This window comes from Poecilia formosa, unplaced genomic scaffold (genome assembly GCF_000485575.1).
Source record: "Poecilia formosa unplaced genomic scaffold, Poecilia_formosa-5.1.2 Scaffold275, whole genome shotgun sequence".
NCBI lineage: Eukaryota > Metazoa > Chordata > Actinopteri > Cyprinodontiformes > Poeciliidae > Poecilia > Poecilia formosa.
In genome coordinates this window covers 111,439-130,880 of record NW_006800214.1, presented here as the reverse complement: position 1 = coordinate 130,880, position 19,442 = coordinate 111,439, and the positions used below count along the sequence as shown (strand labels likewise).

At 41.4% G+C, this 19,442-nt stretch overlaps 1 protein-coding gene across 1 annotated transcript in view; it reads left to right on the top strand.

Moving 5' to 3' along the window:
- The window catches only part of LOC103151220 (ephrin type-A receptor 3-like), a 99,065-nt gene that overhangs the window by 57,931 nt on the left and 21,692 nt on the right, over positions 1-19,442 (top strand). Inside the window, exons 9-12 of the mRNA XM_007571147.2 lie at positions 812-974; positions 3,367-3,475; positions 18,413-18,480; positions 19,134-19,259. Coding sequence (XP_007571209.1) covers positions 812-974; positions 3,367-3,475; positions 18,413-18,480; positions 19,134-19,259 — 466 coding nt within the window. The remainder of the gene's footprint in view (positions 1-811; positions 975-3,366; positions 3,476-18,412; positions 18,481-19,133; positions 19,260-19,442) is intronic.

Below are 19,442 nucleotides of genomic sequence, written 5' to 3'. Positions count from 1 at the left end.
TCTAAATCAACTATTTCAAAATGACTGCAGCAAGCCTTTTTCAGATTTATTACAGTTAAATGCTCATTCCTGTTTTCCTTGTGCTCCTCCTACATGTTGGCAGGATATGGGTTTAGCCTAAGGCCATGTCTCTAATGACTTTTTCATCACAAATGTGCCGCTATCGCTCCGGTTCCTCTGCCTTTTTTTTTTTTTTTTCTCATATCCCCTCCACTGCTCACATCAAGCTAATTAACCACACATCTGTCCAACAAACCTTGTAAAACACAGCCAAGGTGATGAAATTAGACTTGTGTGACTATGTGTGCTGGCATGTATTAACAGTAAAATCGTGTTAATCCGTATTGTAGAAGGTCTTCCATTAGGTGGAGTATCAGTGTCTCAGCAGGGAATCAGCTTACTGGCGGACAAACTTGTTCTCTCATCATCCCTCTGCATACACACACACACACACTGAGACACACATCTAAGTGTGCGTGCACGCACCTGGAAGGTAATCGAGGAACAAAGCGAAGCAGCTTTAGTAACCACATATTGCCCCAGAGTTAAGAGAAGATAAGATTTGGGATTTGACAGATGCTCAAATATAAACGTGGCCAAATGGACCAGCGCCGAAAATGTCGTGAAGTGCATTAGATTCCAAGAGACTGCTAAATTCAACAATTTAAGACGCTCTATTAGATTTAAACATCTCTATTCAGTCTGCGTCTCTTGATACCACAGCCCAGAGCTCTAGATCAAAACCGTTCTCATTTTTATGTCTTGTTTTGAGTATTTATTTTATTTCCTGTTGGTTAATGCTCGTCTTCAGAACCAGCGGGAACAGAACTACACGGTTTTAAAGACTCGATCCAACATGATGACAGTGGACGGCCTGAAGCCTGGGACCACCTACGTGTTCAGAGTCAGGGCTCGGACTGATGGGGGCTACGGGACGTACGGTGGGGAGATTGAACTGGAAACCAGCCATGAGGGTAAAAAAAATATATATATATATTTATTTTTTTGTATTAGATATTTTGACTTTTTCGTTTTCCTTCCATTGTCTTTTCTGCTCAAAACTCACCGTTTTTTCTATGGTTTTGGTGCAGCAACTTCAAATTGTACCTACATTAGTAATAATCTAGTTCTTCAAACAGAATTCTCAATAATATTAAAACCTTTGATCCAAAAAGGAACAATAAAAGAAAAACAGAAGAGGAAGCTGTGCCACATGTAACATTTCTGGATCTCCTTAGCTTAGTGAAGGTTACAGAAATGAAAAATTTGTGTTTTTCTTAAATTTTTCTGACATGTACAGTCAGGCTACTTCTTTTTTTTCTTTTCTTTACTGTTTTAGGTCACTTTGGATTACCAAACATATTTCAACCTTCAAATCAAATCATTTTTTAACTTTGTGGCACCGAATGTCTCCTTCTTAAACGTTGTAATAGCCGGATAGTCTTTATATCCAGATATAATTATTTGAACTGATAAACAGGACACTGCCTTAGATCTTATTGTATTCTGATATTTTGCAATTAGAGATTTTTTTTGAGTGGCAGTGTTGGAAAACGTAAGTCTGACGTAATGTCCGACATTGAGGAAATCAAGATTCTAAGTTTTGTTTTGAACAGTGTGTATTTTTATAAGTATCTCTTACAGCAGACAGAAATCGATTCACTCGTTTCCAGTCACACTCCATTTTACGGTGAAGTCCGACGTGATGTTTTGATACTGCGAGATCTCAGGCCACGAGATATTTACACATGCATGCTGCCATGATGATTATCAGATGAGTCGCTCCTTCCAATTCACTAAATGAATTCACTTTGTGGTTTTAAAGTTCCCTGCTTTTCACCCCAGCTCCTTCCTCGGTTTGGCTGTGAGGCAGAGACGCCCTGGCGGTCTCGCGTGTTGCCGTGCACGCATTTGAGCCAGTGGCTTCAAAGTGTGCTGAAGTACTTTTTTTTTTTTTTTCCGGTAAACGAAAGACAAATCAGTTTGACAAGAAAGGGGAAAATGTGAATAGGGGTTTGGACTGGAGATCTTAATTCAAACAGACTTTTGGAGCAAAGTGAAATGACTGACTGAACAGGTTTTCTCCAACTAAAGTCAGAGAACAAGGATTTAGCTATCTTTTTATATCCAACCCCTCCCTGTCACAGAGCTGGCTGTCCCAAGCCCTGTTATTTCAGACCAGATAAGCCTCATACTATGCACACTATGTGGAATCCCTATGATATAGTTGTCAAACTCCCTGTCACGTATCCATTTCGCCACCTTTAATATTGCTTCATCATGAGCTCTTTGGGGTTTCTTTTCTTTTTTTTTTTTACTCCCTTTAATGTGGCTTTCAAAGCGATCATTGATTCCTAGACAGGCATGGAGAGTGGAGTGAATCAGTAAATGTGTAGCGCTTCAAAGTACATTGACTGTGCAGCACAGAAAAGGCATGCATTACCCTATAAATCATTCAGTTGTCAATAAAAGTATTTCAGAGCCTTACTTCTTCTCCGGCGCTCCAACAAATATCATTAATTTGATGCCTCAACATGCTGCACGGGTCTCTGTGGTCCACAGCCTCCTCACAACAACGGGTCCACATCAAAGTAAAGGCGTCGTAAAATGTTAATTGGCTGATCTTGTACCAATCACGTGCAAGTTATCTAATCAGATCAGCTGCATTGATCATTACAGGACGGTGTGTGTGTGTGTGAGCGAGCCTCCGACTGTAACAGGAGATCAATGCCTGGATTATTACGACTTCTCAAGATGCCCGGCCGTATTATGCATATGTGCGCCACACGCACACTTGCAGACGTGGATGTCTGCTCACGCTCAGCTAAGCCAGATAAATGGGGGTATTTGTTTTGAGTAATGGCTCGATTGGTGTGGCATAAAAATCGATGCGTCTTTGCAGAAAGTTCTTGGCGTTCGCCTTGTTATGTGCAATGTTAACATATCCATTTGGACAGCGCGGCCGAATAGGAATGGCTTTCATGTCTCCTCTTGTACCCTCACAGGCGATACCGAGAGGGAGAAAGCTTTTCATCAAGAGCCTTACTTACTATTCCATCCGCCTCCCTTTCCTCTCTTGTGCTTCTGTTTGCTGCTCCCTCTCTCTCCCTTTCTCTCTCTCCCTCCCTCCTGCCTCTGTCTTTTATGTCTTTTCTAATACCATAATTTTTCATGCTCTCTCTTTCCCTCGCCACGTCCGTGGTATCATTTTCTGTCTTTTCACTCCCAACCTGCCTTAATCTCACCTTACCTCCAACAGAAAATGCCGTGGGCTTCATTCGTTTCTCGCCAAGACCTGCTTTAATAAACTTTTATAACGTTCACTTTCTTTCTTTCTTTTTTTTTTTTGCTTCCCTGGCTCTGCAGACGTCTTGGCCATTGGGGACCCAAACCAGTCCACCATTCTGGTTGTGTCCATTGCAGGAGGGATTGTTCTCCTCATCTTCTTGGTGACCTGCTTCGTTGTTAGTGGAAGGTAAGGGAAAGATATGGGCACCCAAAAACCCAAAGTCTTATATGAAAGTAAAATTTAACAGTACGGCAAGTAAAATGAGACACAGGTAATGTTTCCTCATTCTGTTTTATAAAACTAAAATCTGAAAAGTGTGGAGCTGTTTTGTATTTGAGATACTTTTTAGAACCACCTTATGATGTGATTACAGCAGCACATCTCTTGGTTTATGTCTTTAACAGTTTTGTACATCTATAAATTGATTTTCTCTTTTTTTGTTTTACTTTAAGTAGTATTTTTTATGCCACAGATTTGCAATTGCAATCAGATTCAGCTCTGAGCTTTGACAGGGCCACACGAACCCATGAATATGCCTTGATCTCAGCAATTGCATTGCAGCTTTGGCTGTTTATTCAGGGTCTTTGCCATTTATCAAGTGTTTTACACATCTTGATGCTGCTAAACAATATCATGAAGTCTGAGAATCACCAAACAGGTCAAGGATTGAATAGTGGAGAAGTTGAAGCATGTTTTGAGCGCTGTTCCCATTTGAACCTGGGAACGGTAAAGGACAACTACAGAGACATTCTGCTGAAAGGACAATTATTAGTTATGAACTCCACGAATCTGGTCTTCAAAGAAAAGTGGCTTGAAGAAAGTCATTGTTAAAAGAAAGCCATAAAAACTCCTGTTTGTAGTTTGCTAAAGCCCTTGAAGAGAAGGCATCAATCGTGAAATAGGGTTTTGTGGCGGTAGGAGATCACAATTCAATTTTTTTTTAAATTTTTTTTTTACTTGCATGCAATTTGCTGTGTGGGAGAAAACTCTGCATGTAACCCTGAACCAAACCATCCCCACAGTAGAACAAAATACAAAAAATGGTGACATCGGGACTGTCTTCTTTTCACTAAATTAAAGCGGCAATTAAATTAAATTGCCGCTTTAATTTAACTGCAAAGTGCCAAGTTTTCCTTGAACTTCATAATAACAGACTATTATTTGTTGACCAGGCAAATAAAATCCAAATGAACCGCGTGACAAAATGTAGAAATGTTCAAGAGGAGCGAATACTTTTGTAGCACATTTTGACAGGAAGCTTTTTGAGGCTCACTTCGTTTCACTGCTAAAAGCAATCACATGCCAGGAGCATGTTTGGCAATCTAACGCTGCATTTACCTATTTATAATCTGATTTTCCCTCCTGTCCCTCTCGACATCAGTCTGTGGAGAGATTACACATAGGTGTGAAAAAAGAGGGCGTCCATCTCTGACATTTACCAAAAAAGTCTGATTAAAGGTTGGGCTCCGCTGAATGTGACAAGCGTGGACTTCTTTGGTCACTCACTTTGAAGGTTAGACGGTTTGTTAAGGCTCAGCCTCGATGGAGGCCAGAGAGGAGAAACGGATGAGACGGAAAGAATGGAGGAGCGGTGGAGGGAGGGCAGGGGGGAGAGGATAAAAAGAGCTCCGATCTCTAAGAGGTGACATGATGAAAGCATCAGGTGTTAGGTGAAAAAGCTCTTTGGAGAGGAAGTAACGGACCAGAGGGGACCTGAAACCACAACACCTGTAACCAAATGTTTACCCACCTTGCGCTCCGACTAGATTACCCGCATTTCAGGAATGACACACGGGCAAACACGCGCATGCTTATGTACACACGCTAAAAACATTAGTATTGATTCATGTGATTGCTTATCAGGCTGAGTGCTCTATTCACTATTGACTCGAAGGGATGTAATCAGCGGAGACTGTTCTGGCTGCTGTGGAACACACACATGTACACGCACACACACACACACACACAGAGCACTTAGGGCACACGAACGGGAACCCATCAACGTGTTTTTAATCAGACAGGGATTACAGGCTTGTTCCACCCCTCCCAAAAAAAAAGAAAAAAAACAACCTGTGAAACATTTTGCGTTATGAACACATGTGATGACACAAACACAGACTCACACTCATCTAATCAGATTTCACAGGCTGGGGAGGTGTTAACTAGGTTTTACGGAGAGGTCGATGCCGTACCATCAATTTCAGGCCTTCCTCCTCCTCCTCCTTCTCCTCCTCCTCCTCCTCCCCTCTGTCTCTATCTTCTGTCCGATGAGAAGCTTGGACGCTCAGGAGGAAGACACGGTGATGGCTGCTTTCTATTAAAGCACATCTGTCGAAATGCGTGCGCTCACAGGTGGGAGTGTGCGCCTTGTTTGTGACCAGAGAATAAAGATCAAAGCCGAGTCGCGAGAGAGCCAACGAGTGCCGTGCACGTGTGCGTGCGCGCTTACAGAAATTTGGTCAGGATGGACAGAAGCAAGAGAAAGGGAGAGACACAAGTGGAGAATAAACATATTAGAAAGGTGCTAGGATTGACGGATTGCAGCCTGGGGGAGGGGAGGGAGAGGTACATCTGAAGCATAATGGTGCCGCCGGAGAGCCACATTTCCAGATGATGTGAGAGATAGAGAGAAGGAGGTGGAGGCCTGGAGGAAATTGATGGAGGAAAGCGAAGAGCCAGGGGAAAGAAAGCGGAGGTGCAAGGAGCAGAAGATGAAAAGGCAGATTGCGAGTGTGTTTGAAACAGGGAGAGAAAAGGGTAAGGGGAGATGATGGGTGGGCGATTGCGCTGTTAGGTCCAATAGGACTGTCATCCTTGAAGCTGGTAGGAATTGGGGGTGGAGGGGGGGGAAATATCTAAAACTAATCTCCTCTTGTGTTGTCTATTCCTCCACGTTTTTCATCTCTCCCCTCTCATCCGTCATTCAAATTCCCTCCACCCTCTCTGACATGTTTCCCCTTCTTCTCTCTTTCCGACTCTCCAGCTTTCATTTCCTGTTTTGTTCTTGGAATTTGCATTTGGATGAATCCATCGACAATCACATGTACTCGCTGTGACCGGCTCAATATGAACAACGATTGGGCTGAAATTGACATTGAGAGGCAGCCAGGTTTTAATTGATTTTTCTACCAGGCGTTTGAAGGACCCCCGTCTCTTCCAAAATGCCAGCTATTTAAATAATCATTAAACTGAATAAAAGTGCTGAGGGTTTTTTTTGTTGTTGTTCTTTTGGAGCAATAATTCTGTATTTGAAGGATACAGTTTATTACAAGAAATTAGAAATGCATTCAAATGTAAATTTATTCCAATAAAATGTTTCAAAGAAGAGACAGAGATTACACTGGGAGTGATACATTTCAAATTTCTCTCAATTTTAATTATTAGAAAATGTAACTAATACAGATCAAAATTAAAGTTTGTTTGGAAAAGCGAATGTCATAAATAAAGACAAATTTAAAAGGGGGGTGGGGGGTTAACAAAGAAATGTTGTAGCATGGGAGCACACAACCATCTAGAAGACCTCTACAGTTATCCATCAAACACCATTGACAAGCAGGATAAGTTTTCCTAAAGGTGCGCTGTCCAAGCATAAAAACGGAAAGTTAAGTAGAAAAAACAAGTGGGGTAAACGTTAAATAGTAAAATAGAACTTTTTCGAATTGAATTACAAAACTAGATGCACTTTTCTGATACTGTCATTCCCTGTCCCATGTTCACCTTCAAACACTTTCACCATCCGCCGCAGCCTTCGCCGGCAGCGTACCGAACGACTCTGCCACATGAACAAGCTGATTTGCAGGCGATTCTGTTCTCTCCTGTTCTCATTTAATAAAGTGCTGTTATGCTATTGTTACAGCGGGAGGGAAAACATGAAAAAACACCCAAAGCTACTCAGACGCAGCACGCTGCTGACAAATCACACCAGTTATTGCTGTGTGCATGCCATTACTGCTCAGCTCGGCGAGTCTGCGTTTGCAAGCATTGTGTGGCTTGCATGTGAAGTTTTGCTCTTTTGTCCTCCTGAGGTTGCCTTGGCAGGCTGGCAGGTGCAAACGATGGGGAGCGACTAGGAAACTGGCACTGCCATGGATTTAGCAGATGGCCTTTCACTCACGAAGCATTCTCCCCCTTTGGTTTCACTTTCTCCCACTCCTTGTTGAACATCTTACAGCTTCTGCCTCTGAGCGTCTTTGGCTGTGTGTCTCGGCGTGTCTCAGGTTTGGGGCGTCGTTTTGTTTGGAATCTAATGATCCTGCGGCCGATCAGACATCTCCTTTTCTGATTTGCTGCGGGCTTCGGTTGCACGCCAGATTCCTGTGTGTTTTTCTGTCTGCATCTTTTTTAATGTGGGAGTTTTGGAGACAAGTCGACATGAATTTGTTCCGTCTTTGACCGAGGCACATTTTTAAAATGGTTTATCTACTTTGTTTCCTAAATTCTTTAGCTGAGGGATAACTTTTGATTGAGCTGCATATTGTTCAGCAGGGTCAAGAAATGAAAAGAAGTGCAAAAGAAAAATTGCCCAAAATCTGATTCATATTAGTTTTTGTCAGACATGTTCATATTCCAATTTTTAGAACTACATGTTGCACCATTTTAAAAAGAATAACATTCTTGAACTTTTCCAAAGGTTTTTTTTGTTTTGTTTTGTTTTGTTGTTGTTGTTTTTTTTATAACAAACTGCAAAAGTATTTCACTGGGATTTCACGTGTAACACAAAATTGTGAAATTGAACCAAAAGCACACAGAATTTTTCTTGCAAATAAAAATTTTGACATTTAATTCAAGGGGACACATCCAGAAGTTGCAGGACCACTGCTCTAGCCACGTAGGGCTCTAGGGTTAAGGTGGGGGAAACCCTGCTTTCAGCAGGCAGGAGAGTCTCGCACAACCCAGTCACAATCCCAGTTGTAAAGCACTTTAGACAAACACATCTGAATTATTCCTAATTCTTCACATTACCACAGTTACACAACCAAACACTGCGGATCGTGGTTCTCCTTTGCTCGTGCCCCAAGAGGTGTGGGGACGACCTGGGGGCCTCTGACGGCAGCATTGGAGTGGCTGGGGTTTGTTGTAGGGTGCTGCTTGTGTAAAGTAATCATTTCTACCATACACTCTGACCACCCACACACACACACACACACACATATTCACACGCACTGACACACATATAATTAAATGGCTGAAGGTCAGACAAACACGGGTTACTGTTTCATCAATGTGGCCTGCCCACTTTGAAGGCCACTTTCTTGATTTAATAAAGTAAATTATGCAATTAGAATACCTCTTCACGCCTTTGTAGAACAAGTCTGCCCTGGGACACGTAGGGCAGGCAACCATCTTCTCTAGATGGTATGCCTGAAATGCCAAAGACAGGATGCATTAAAAAATAAAAATACAAAAGCTTCAGTGGAGAGTCTAAACATGACATCTGACTTCTGAGCTTTTCCCCTGCTGTACTACATAAAATCACAATAAAGTACATCAAAAGTTGTGGTTGCAAAGCCACTGTATCTATTATATAAAAACTCAATGAGACGTTCTTTCATTGGAGAACACGAAAACGGCTGAGGGAGAAACATACAAAGCAAAGTAAGTCATCAAAAGGATGATAAAAATAACGTCAGACTTCTCAGTCTCTCTGACAGAGAGTGCTAACTGCTCTAGTTTCTTTACACATTAACAAGTCTTGTTCATGAGTTTGTATGTTTGTGCGTCTAAGCTCTTTTACCTCAGCAGCAGCTGCCATGCAGCCCACGGTTATTCTTAAAAACTTCATGACACAAACAAGGAAAGGCAGACTGAAAAGGGGGAAGCTTGCTAATGAAAACATGCCTTTGAAAAGAGAGAGAGAGAGAGATAGAGACAGAGAGAGAGACAGAGAGAGAGACAGAGAGAGAGAGAGAGAGAGAGAGAGAGAGAGATTCGTTAGGGGGTGAAGGTAAAAAATTTACCAATTCATTTTGTTCCCTTTAGGTGGTGTTGGTGTTTGCTTGATAACGGCACTAATAACGACTTGGCAGCTAAAAAGATCCCATGTTTACAAATTCAGAAACAAAACAGGCCAGTGTTTAGAGGTGTGTGCGCGTGTGTGTGCGCGCATTTACTTAATGATGGCAAGGTGCGTGTAATGTCATTAGCCAGATTTTGTGTGTGCTTGCTTGAACGATATGGTGTTTTCAATTAATGCGGCTAAGCTGCAGGGTGTACCTAAATACAGCTTTGTCTGCAGAATGCCTTGAAAGTAGCTAAGGAACAGCGCAATGATAGCAGGTGCAGAACTTTTTCTCCACACATGCTCTACGCAAATGAGCAGCTGCTGCAGAAAAATGGATCAAATGTCCGGCAAACGTCACGGGGGGGTGGGAAGTGAAAGTAATTTGTCTGCTTCTTGTAAACGCATTCAGACGGACGCGTTACTTGACCTAATCAAGATGCGTGGGTGTAAGTAGCGTTAGAATCATTAGGTAAATTAGTTTCACACTGACTCCCATGCGCAGATCAAATATAAAGATACACTTCAATTAATGATGCAGATCACATGCTCCTCCTGGCTTCCTTCTGTCTCCTGCCATTTTGACCTTTCAACCAGGTTGTTAAAACTTCTACTACGCTACACCAATTACCGCAACGTAGCTCCTTTCCCTGGCCCCGGTCCTCTTCCTCCTTTCTTAGCTTTACCACTCACTTTAATGAGCGGCTTCCAAATGAAATGTTTCCAAACAGGGTGTTAATGAAACATGGACAGATTTATTAGTCATAAGTCTCCAGCTAATCATTTCCCCTTCCTAATAATTAGGCTGAGCTGAGTAAATCTTTTTACACTGTGGTCAGAGAGTGCTGAACCGGAGCCAGGACGGAGATCGAGGAGGCCGGGAAAAGAAAGCTCACTCACTTCTGATCCGCTCACTTAAATCACCCTGACTTTTTGTTACTTTTCCTTTTTTTTTTTTTGTATTTGCAAAGCTCCTCGGATTCCACGTTCGGCCTTTTTAGCACCCGAGCAGCAAACGTGCTTTGTTTTTTTCAGGTGATGAAGAAGGCTTAATTTTGCCGTGGAATAATGAGTGAATTAAAGCCATTGATTTCATTCCTTGTAATTATTTTTGATTCAATGGCTTGACATTAAATGGAATAACCATTTTCATGAGTAATGATGAGAGCAGATAACCTCAGCAGGGCGCAGCGGCGTGTTTGTGTGAGAGAGCGCGAGGCGAGAGCGATGGAGAAAGTAGGGTAGATGTGTCAGTTTATTGTGTCGTACTGGAAGGGTGACTAATGATTAACTGATTCCATTTTTTCCCCCCCGGTTATTTTGATTAGCGGCAAGAAAATAACGTAGACAGACAGGAAATGAAAGAGGGGGGGGGGGGGGGGCAGATTTTTAGAGGTGGGAAGAAGAGAGGGAAGGAAAGGAGGAGGTGAGGACAGAAGGCGGGAAAGAGGACAACAAAGGAGTTCTGATTTCGCAGTATTTGTCAGCCAACACAAGTCAGAGCTGGGGCGTGTTGTGTCTGTCAGGTTAGGCAGGAGACAAGTTGAGAGGGAAGCAAAATCAGCCTCAGAGCCCGAGGTCAGCTGATGTTTAAATGAAAAATACAAGCAAAGGAGAAAAACGGCCAACGTTGTCTCTCGTGCTTCTTTAGCCATGCAGACTGAAGAATGAAATGTTACATTTTGTCTTTTTTTATCAAATTTAATCAAATTGTATTTTAAATTGGCAGCAAGTTTCTGTTCTCTTTAGTTAAAATATTTAATACGAATATCATAGAGTTCCTCCCAAAGGTATTCAGATGCAATGTACTACTTCATACTACAACCACAAACCTCAGTGTGTTTTATTGGGGTTTTAAGGAACCAACATGAACTCTATTCTCAATTAGATTTAAGTTTGGACTTGGACTAGGCCATTTCCAGCACACAAATATGCTTTGACCTCTAGCAGTCTATTGTAGCTCTGGCAAAGCAGAGTCACTTGCTCTGTTTTATTGTTGTTTTTTTTCCCAAGTAACTTGCCACCATCAGTGTTTGAGTGTACATGTGAATGGGTGAAACACTGAATGTAGTGCGAAGCGCATTGGGGTCCTCTGGACTTGATAAAGCGCTGTGTAAGTACAGACCATGTTGGGGTGGTGAGTCCTGGGCTATTTGCAGCGTTAGCTTTCAACCACGCATAAAGGCAAAAGGTTAATTAATGCTGATATAATGAAACGATAACGTCAGATGACAGATTAGATGTGTTTCTACTGAAATTACATCATGCACAGATGGAATGTTCACTAGCTGCCTTGTAAAGGTGACTGGTTGCACAAAGGTTTATTGAAGAGTATCAAAGTCAAGGGAGTTTAATACAAATGTGCACCAAACTTTTCACTTTTTAGGTCTAAGCTGTCTATAATTTCCATTCACTTCACAATTATTGGCTACTTTGTGTCGATCCGTCACATAAAATCCCCCCAAAAATATCCTGACGTTTGCAACAAAATTGTTTTACTTCTGTACGGCTCTGCCTCTGATTTAACAGCACAATCTTTATCTTATGAGAAAATACACCTCAAGCTCTACACCGTCTTAATTTTTCACATATTTGAGAGCTGACAACATTGCTTGGGCGTTGATGGAGCCATCACTTGACAACAGAAACGGAAGTTCATTACCTACTCCGCGTTCACGAGGTTGACCCCACTGGGTCGAGACTTCTTCCCAGTGTCAAGTTAACTGAATAATCTCAATTGTGCTTTTGAGTAAATCTGGTGCTCGTCTTATGATGGACTGGCAAACTGCCCGGGATGCCTCCATGATTTCTGGGTAGTGCTCACTGGGACGAGATCCAGCAGCTTCCTGTTATCTTAAACTGGAGTAAGTGGGTAGGAACATGGACTGAGAGTTGCAGTTTTATGAGGTGGAGTTAATGAAGGTGTAATTTTAAATGCTTGTTCAGTGGCTTGTTTCATCCTCTGCAGTTTCTTGCAACAGTGACAGTAAAGGCACTGTATCTTCAACGCTTTAGAAATGTAATGGCGTCCTTCACTTATTGTTCCTAAACACTGAAATACTTTTACTTGAATGTAATAGAAAGTAGAGCAGACTTGTAAAGAGAAAGGAAAATTTGTAAAATTACAAAAAAAATTTTTTTGTAATTTTACAAAGTCAAATAAAAAAATGTATGGTGTTCATTTGAATTCATCCATTTTACTCTGATACCCCTAAATAAAATCTACTGCAACAACTTGCCATCAGACATCACCCATTTATATGAAATCCCAAGAGGTTTGTTCGGTAATATAAAGAGTATAAACAGCATAATGAAAACCAAGGATCATGGATAAAGTTGAAACAACATGAAAAGCTTTTAACATAAAGCAACAGAGTTTTGTTCAATCCACTAACTGACAATTTGTAGTAGTGAATGTTTATTAAACATCAAAACGAGGAGACTTATTAAAATACCAGGAGGGGAAACGAGCGCAGAGCAGTCACAGGGAAGAAATAAGACGGTAGGATCCAACAGAGAAAGACTGAGAGAGGGGGGCTTCATACAGGGAATCCTGTTTACTGGATGAGAAACAGATGACTGATAGGAACTGGTGTGAAGTAAGAGCAGGGAGCAAACAGGCAGGCTGAGGGTCGTTCTCTGCTAATAAACTTTAATAAACTGAGGAGGAAGTATACACTGAAAAGGGCTTCACACTAATAAACTCAGAAACGCACCAAGAACACAAAAAGTATGAATGAACGAGCTAGGGGAGGCGAGAGCTAAGCTGAAATAAATCAACAAGGAAATGTTCAAAGTACAGACAGACAAAAACCAAACATGACAAGTATGGTACAACTGCAAAGCAAACAAGACCAGGGGTGACTAAAGTTTGGTCTGGGAGTAATTTCTGTCCCCTGCTCTGATTTTATAATGGCGGTCAACACAAATTAAGATTTTGTTTTTATTTTTAATGTCCTAGTCTAAGTCCAGACTAGATTCAAATCCAACCAGATTTGCAACATTGATAATGTATGCTCTTTTATTCTTTCCATCCAGTCTAACTGAGCCCAACAAAAATAGCAAAAGGAACGCTGCAACAAAAGATTGTATCAGGAGGGCTCAGTACAAATTCTCCCACTTTACAGTCAATCATTCAGTACCACAAGTTGGTGCATCACATGAACACATAATAAAATTTAGAGAGGTCTGTGGTTCTATTGAGACAAAATGTTAAACAGATTCGAGAACATAAAAAGCTTTTAAAGAAAACATAGTAGATGCAGGAAAAGTGCTCCGTTTCTCAGAGAGGGGATTCTTTACCATACTTTTTCTTCCCTCTCATTTATTCTTTCTCTTTTCGCTTTCCCTTCCCAGGGCTGAGTTATGTACTGATTATGTTGTACTTGCCCTCTGTCCTTGTTAATACTCGATTTACACAGCTCATATTTGACTTCTACATCCTTTTTTGTCTCACCCGTCCCTATTATTAAGATTTAACATCCCTTGTTTTTTTTCTCTACCTATTGTGCTATATACCCTCTCACACTTCTACTCCCCCCCCCCTCTTCCTTTTAACTTGCAGCTCTTGTTGTCGCAGCACAAACACTGCCTTGCCTCACTTTCTGCCTGCGTCTCTTATGGTACCCTTGGACTTTCTATTCCTATATCTGCCTCTCCACCCCTCCTTGCTCCTCCCTCCATCTGATTGCTTGTTAGTGGGTATGCAGCCTCGAACCCCCATTGCGCGTTCCTTGCCTGTCATCACTCTCTTTCTCCGTCTCCCTCTCGCTCCTCATCCCTTTTCCCAGCCACTCATGTCCACTCTTTATAACAAATAGGAGGGAAAAACAGTCCCTCCTGGGACAGCAGATACAGCCTCTTTAAAGAGGATAAACAAATTGCAGTAAACATAAAAGGAGAATAGACTTTTTTTTTTGGAAGAGGGGATACTTTGCTTAAATGGGGAAACTTAAGAGAGATAAAGAGCAGTGAGACAGGATGGAAAAGAAAAGGAAAATGGAGGAGGGGCAACAGTAACGATAATATATGGACGGGGGCTTGCTAGTGGAATGACAAATGGGTCTCAAGTGACGGAGTATTATATTAAAAAGTAAATTGATATGCAAATGTGGAGTGTGTGGCTTTTGGAGGACAGGGGTAGCCTGTTGTCCTCTCTGAAGTAGAACAGAGGCAGAGAGAAAGGTGAGAGCTGGGATTCTGATAGCGATACAGCGGTCCATTAATGTGTGTGTTTTTGTCTCATCGGTGCAAGAGTGTGAGCTTTACATCAGGGTCGGATGTGTAGCATGTGTGGTGGGGGGAGGAGGAGTGCTACTTTATGTGAAGCTGGGTGATGACTAAGTTTGGCGATAATTTCTCCCCACGTCGATGGTGGTGTTCATACCACGCAACAGGTGAAAGCTGGGTAGAAATGGAGGAAATTCAAGAGTGTATGTATGCCGACACAGAAATAACTCTTCTTTATGGTGGTTTTTGGAAGCAGTTGTGGATTACTTCACCGATTAATCCCCACAATTAACAATTAATTGTGGGTAATTACAACAAATGCTTAATGTTTATTAAGATATCCATTAAGAAAAAGTTCAAATTCTCAAGAAAAAATGAATCTTCGACGTGTGACGCTTTGTGACCAGTTATGTGGTCAAAGCTCGACTGGTAAGCGTAGCTAAATATTTAGCAGCTCAAAGGGTAATGTTAGCGGCAGTGAAAAAAAAATAAAAAATTACCTCGTGTGACACACAATCAGTACAACACTTTAACATGATTGTACCAACTTCCTCTTATATATAATTCTGTGGAAGAGGTTCAGTGAAGTTTGATCATGTTGTTATAGCATAAAGTTCAAACTGGCAGTCGATGACGTTTGAGTCCTTCTCTGATCTAACCAACTGCTTGTTCTGTTTTCTACATTTCACAAACATATACTGAACCTGTTTCTGACAAAACAGGACTGTGCAATTGAAATAAAAAGTTTTTACTTCAGGCACATTTCAATAGCTGGGTGAAATCTGCTTTAATAACCCATCATGAGGCTTTATGTGTACTGTAAGACGACACTGAGTTAAAGACTCGTATGCCAAAGTCAAAAACATCAACGCAAGTTAACAAAGTTATCTTTAGCTAGCTTAAGGTACTAAATAAGCTAAATACAATTAATAAGGCTAATAATTAAACTCATTGAACTGATTTTTAGTAAGTCGCGTAACTTAAATGTAAATTTGAACGGGCTTAAAAGAGTAGAACACAGTTTTAATTTTGATGTTCTGAAACTTGCTGTAACCTTGTGCACAAGTAAGGAATAGAAATAGGAAAATAAGTACGTATATTGGCGGAAAACGATCGCCGCATTGTCCTCCTGAGTCCAATTCTACTGCGTTTAACAGATGAACCGAAGGTCAGCTGCATTCAGTTAAAAGTATTAAATAGCTGTTTGGAGCGTATACACCCAGACGCAGCTGTCGAGGGAAACAAAAAAGCATGTCCGTGTCAGATTTTGCACCATGTTTAAGACTGCTGCGTTAATGAGTCATGACACTTCTAACTGGAGAGGAGGAATGAGCTGCTCTCTAATTACTATGGAAATGTGTTCATTCCCCATCAGACACACATATACATATGCAGCCATGCACTCAGTGAGTCACGCACACACATTAACACACCCAGCAGTGGCGGAGGGTAGAGGTGGGGAGCTGTTTCCGACAGGTTTTGCAGAACATGTGCATGCATATGAGTGTGTGTGTGTGCGTGTGTGTGTGTGCGTGTGTGTGTGCGTGTGTGTGTCTTTGTGTACGGCTTTGGCTCCCTTGGGGGTTCTCACAGTCGGAGCAGAGGTGTCACCCATGTCCCCATTCCCCATATGTTTTAACACACATGGCCCAGAGCACTGAGTATATGAGAGTGGAAGTCAAGGGGGTAATGATAGTCCCTTAGTGTTCGGCTAGCTTGATCTCAGCTGATAACCAGGTGGGGCCAAATGAGCCCTTCTTAAGAACATTATCCCCCCCCACCTCTTTATCCTCAGACACCAACCAGCAGTCTCCACCATTATGCACATGTGCCTGCATGTGTGTGTGTATTCCCAATGCAGCTTATTGATGTTAGGGCTACAGCAGGCCTTCAGCTGTGTAAAGTCAACAGAAGAACTAAACACCAAATGAGTGAGTGCTGCTGAACATAGTAAGACCCCGGATTTTCCTCGTTTCTGCTCCGCCATCTCGTTTCTCAGTCAGAGCAGGCCCCTCCATCTCCTCCGCTTTTCTTCTGTCCATCTTCATCTCATTTCTCCACTCCTTTTCCTTATCAAATCTTTGCTCTCTGTCTCGTTCAGTCTCGGTTTTCGCTTCTGTCCTTCTCTCTGCTGATTTCTTAAATCACATACTGTGTGTACCGTAGATTCCCAGTTACCCCTGGTCCTGAGCCCAATTCAATTGATCTTCTCGAAGGACGGGTATACTGACTAGATGCTTTGCTCCCGGTACCAGGAGACCTGCAACCTTAAACTGGCTGTCTGCGGATTCGTAAAACAAAATTACCTTTTAGAAATAAAGAATAAACCACCAAGTAAGCACTAGTGGCAAACAAGCGTCTTTTACTTCTACTCACTTTATTTAAATAGTGACAATTCAAAAAACACGTCATCTCAAAAGAAGTCAATTCAATCCAGTCATGCAGATCCAAAGTCCAGTAAATACTTTTCAAACGGATTCTGCTTATAAAACAATACATTTAAGTTTAGCTTACCATTCACATTGGCTAAAGAGTTTTCTATCCAAGGAAAACCAACAGATTGCATTGAGTCAGTGACTTGCAGCAATAACTCCTCCTGGATCTTATAGCGATAGTAGACAATTATTTGTGTGCTATCGCACAAATAAGTACTATTGACTTGAGTGCAACTTGAGTCCAAACTTGAGTCATTATCCTTCTTGTCTCGTTGCTCTTTTGTCATATTGTTAGTTTAAACTGTTTTCTGTTCCCTAAATAAAAAGGACGAGACAAGCAGCAGTAAGCTAGTGCATGTTTTACATTCCTGCTTTCTTAAGAATTTAAAGCAGATCCCTAAATCTTAGAGGTTTCTTGTTGTTATTTTACTAGCTGATTATGCGTCTTAGCAGTGTTTGACACAGAAGCTGCAAAAAAGCAGAGATAAAAAAAAAAAAACAGACATACACACAAACACACATCCTGGCAATGGTCTGCGGAACAGAATAAGTTAAACACATCCTCACAGCTGCACTGCAGGATTTAGTTGATCAATTTGTCAGTATTTCTGTATTGATCTTTTGATTGACCCATGCCCAAAGGCGTGCACGAGTGTGCAGTAGCAGGTGAGCAGCACACACTAGTGGGTCTGTGTTTGATGGTCGTGGTTAGACTGGTAAAACAAAATTTGTTTGTTTTTTTTTGTTTTTTTAATACACAAATTTGTGGCACAAACATTCTTTCTCTTTAACATCACGAGTGCATCACGAGGTCAGGGAAAGGTAAAACGAATGATTCAAGGAATTTTTTCTTCTTTAAATAAACAGTCATAAAAAGTCCCTTTTTTTCATTTTAAACCAAAACAGCTAAACACAAATAGTTTGAAGCCTTTTATGCACCTATTCACACTGAAAGCGTCACATAGAAAGAGAAAACCAGCAAAAAAAAATGTAATCCAGAATACGTATCTGTCAGTCAGCTTCCACTTTAACCATTACCTTACCATCCTTTGAAAAAAATATTTTTCTAGCTTTTAGCTCATTACAGGGTATTCTTTGATTTAGCTGCAACATGACGAGAACTGAAACCCAACTCAAATTGGCGTCAATCATAAATTACCTTCCTCTCTTGAAGTCTTATTTCAGTTTTAAAAACTGAATAGAACAAAGACGTATGTATGTACATGAAAATACTGATGTAGAAAAAATATTTGTAGATTCAGGAAGCGTGATTCGTTAGTGTTTTTGATCTATAGTTTGGGTAAGAGCCGCATCACGCAATGCTACAACATATAAAACATGATGTAGTATTGCATCATGTGCAAACATCTAAGTGGATTTTCAGTCTTCTCAAACTGCTTTTGGCTGGAGAACTGAAATTACCCTCTAGGCTGAAAACGCAACCATGCATTTCTGTTTCAGACACTGTGGATACATAAAGGCCAAGCAGGACCCCGACGAAGAAAAGATGCAATTCCAACATGGCCGAGGTAAAGACACAAATGCGTTCGCGCTCTCATGAATAAATGAAGGAACGGTTTCTTGGTGACATTCATCTTAAAACCAGACTTTACACCCACTTGAGATGAATCAGTTCCGTGCTGCATGTGGAGCTTAGAAGCATCTGACTGAGGGAGGAAAAGCTTGATGTGACGACGCTGCGCAGAACAACTTGACTCTGTTTGTTTACAAGAGCACTACTTTTTTTTTTTTTTTTGCTTGTCTTGTAGCTGATCATAATTGAGTTACAGAACGAGGCCCCGGATCTCTGAGTGCGCAGACTTCGCAGCTCAATCAAAGTCATTGTTTTTCACAGAATCTTATATAAATGTCTTCTGGCAGAGTGCTGCTCCATATGGGCTCCTATTAAAATTATGACTCATTTTAGCACCATTGCTGATGAATTGTCTAATTGTGTTATTATGTGTTACATCATATGGAGAGCGTCAAAAATAAAGCTCCAGTTTCAACAAAGTGGGGCGGCCTTGTTTGAAAAACGCAGGATTCGTGATTTGCAGCAGCAAAAAGCTTTTTTCCCTACGTGTGTAACATCGATCAGAAGTTTTATAAACTGTACTACGGATGATTTTTATCTGGGAAGTAAGTAATGTCTATGTTTTTCTCTCGTTTTCCTCCAATGCAGTGAAGCTTCCAGGCAGCAGAACGTACATCCATCCTCACACCTACGAAGACCCAAACCAAGCTGTCCGAGACTTTGCCAAAGAGATAGATGCTTCCAACATTCGCATAGAAAGAGTCATTGGAGCTGGTGAGTTGGCGCCGAAGCATTGAAGAATTTCTCAGAAATCTGTTCAACATTACCATCAATATGTGCATGCTTTTTTACTTTGTGAGCACATGCAGTCCCTCTCAGAACTGTTCACTGCCCAGACCTAAATTCAACTGAGAATCTGCTCCCGGATATTAGAGTTACTGCACACAGACGCTTTCT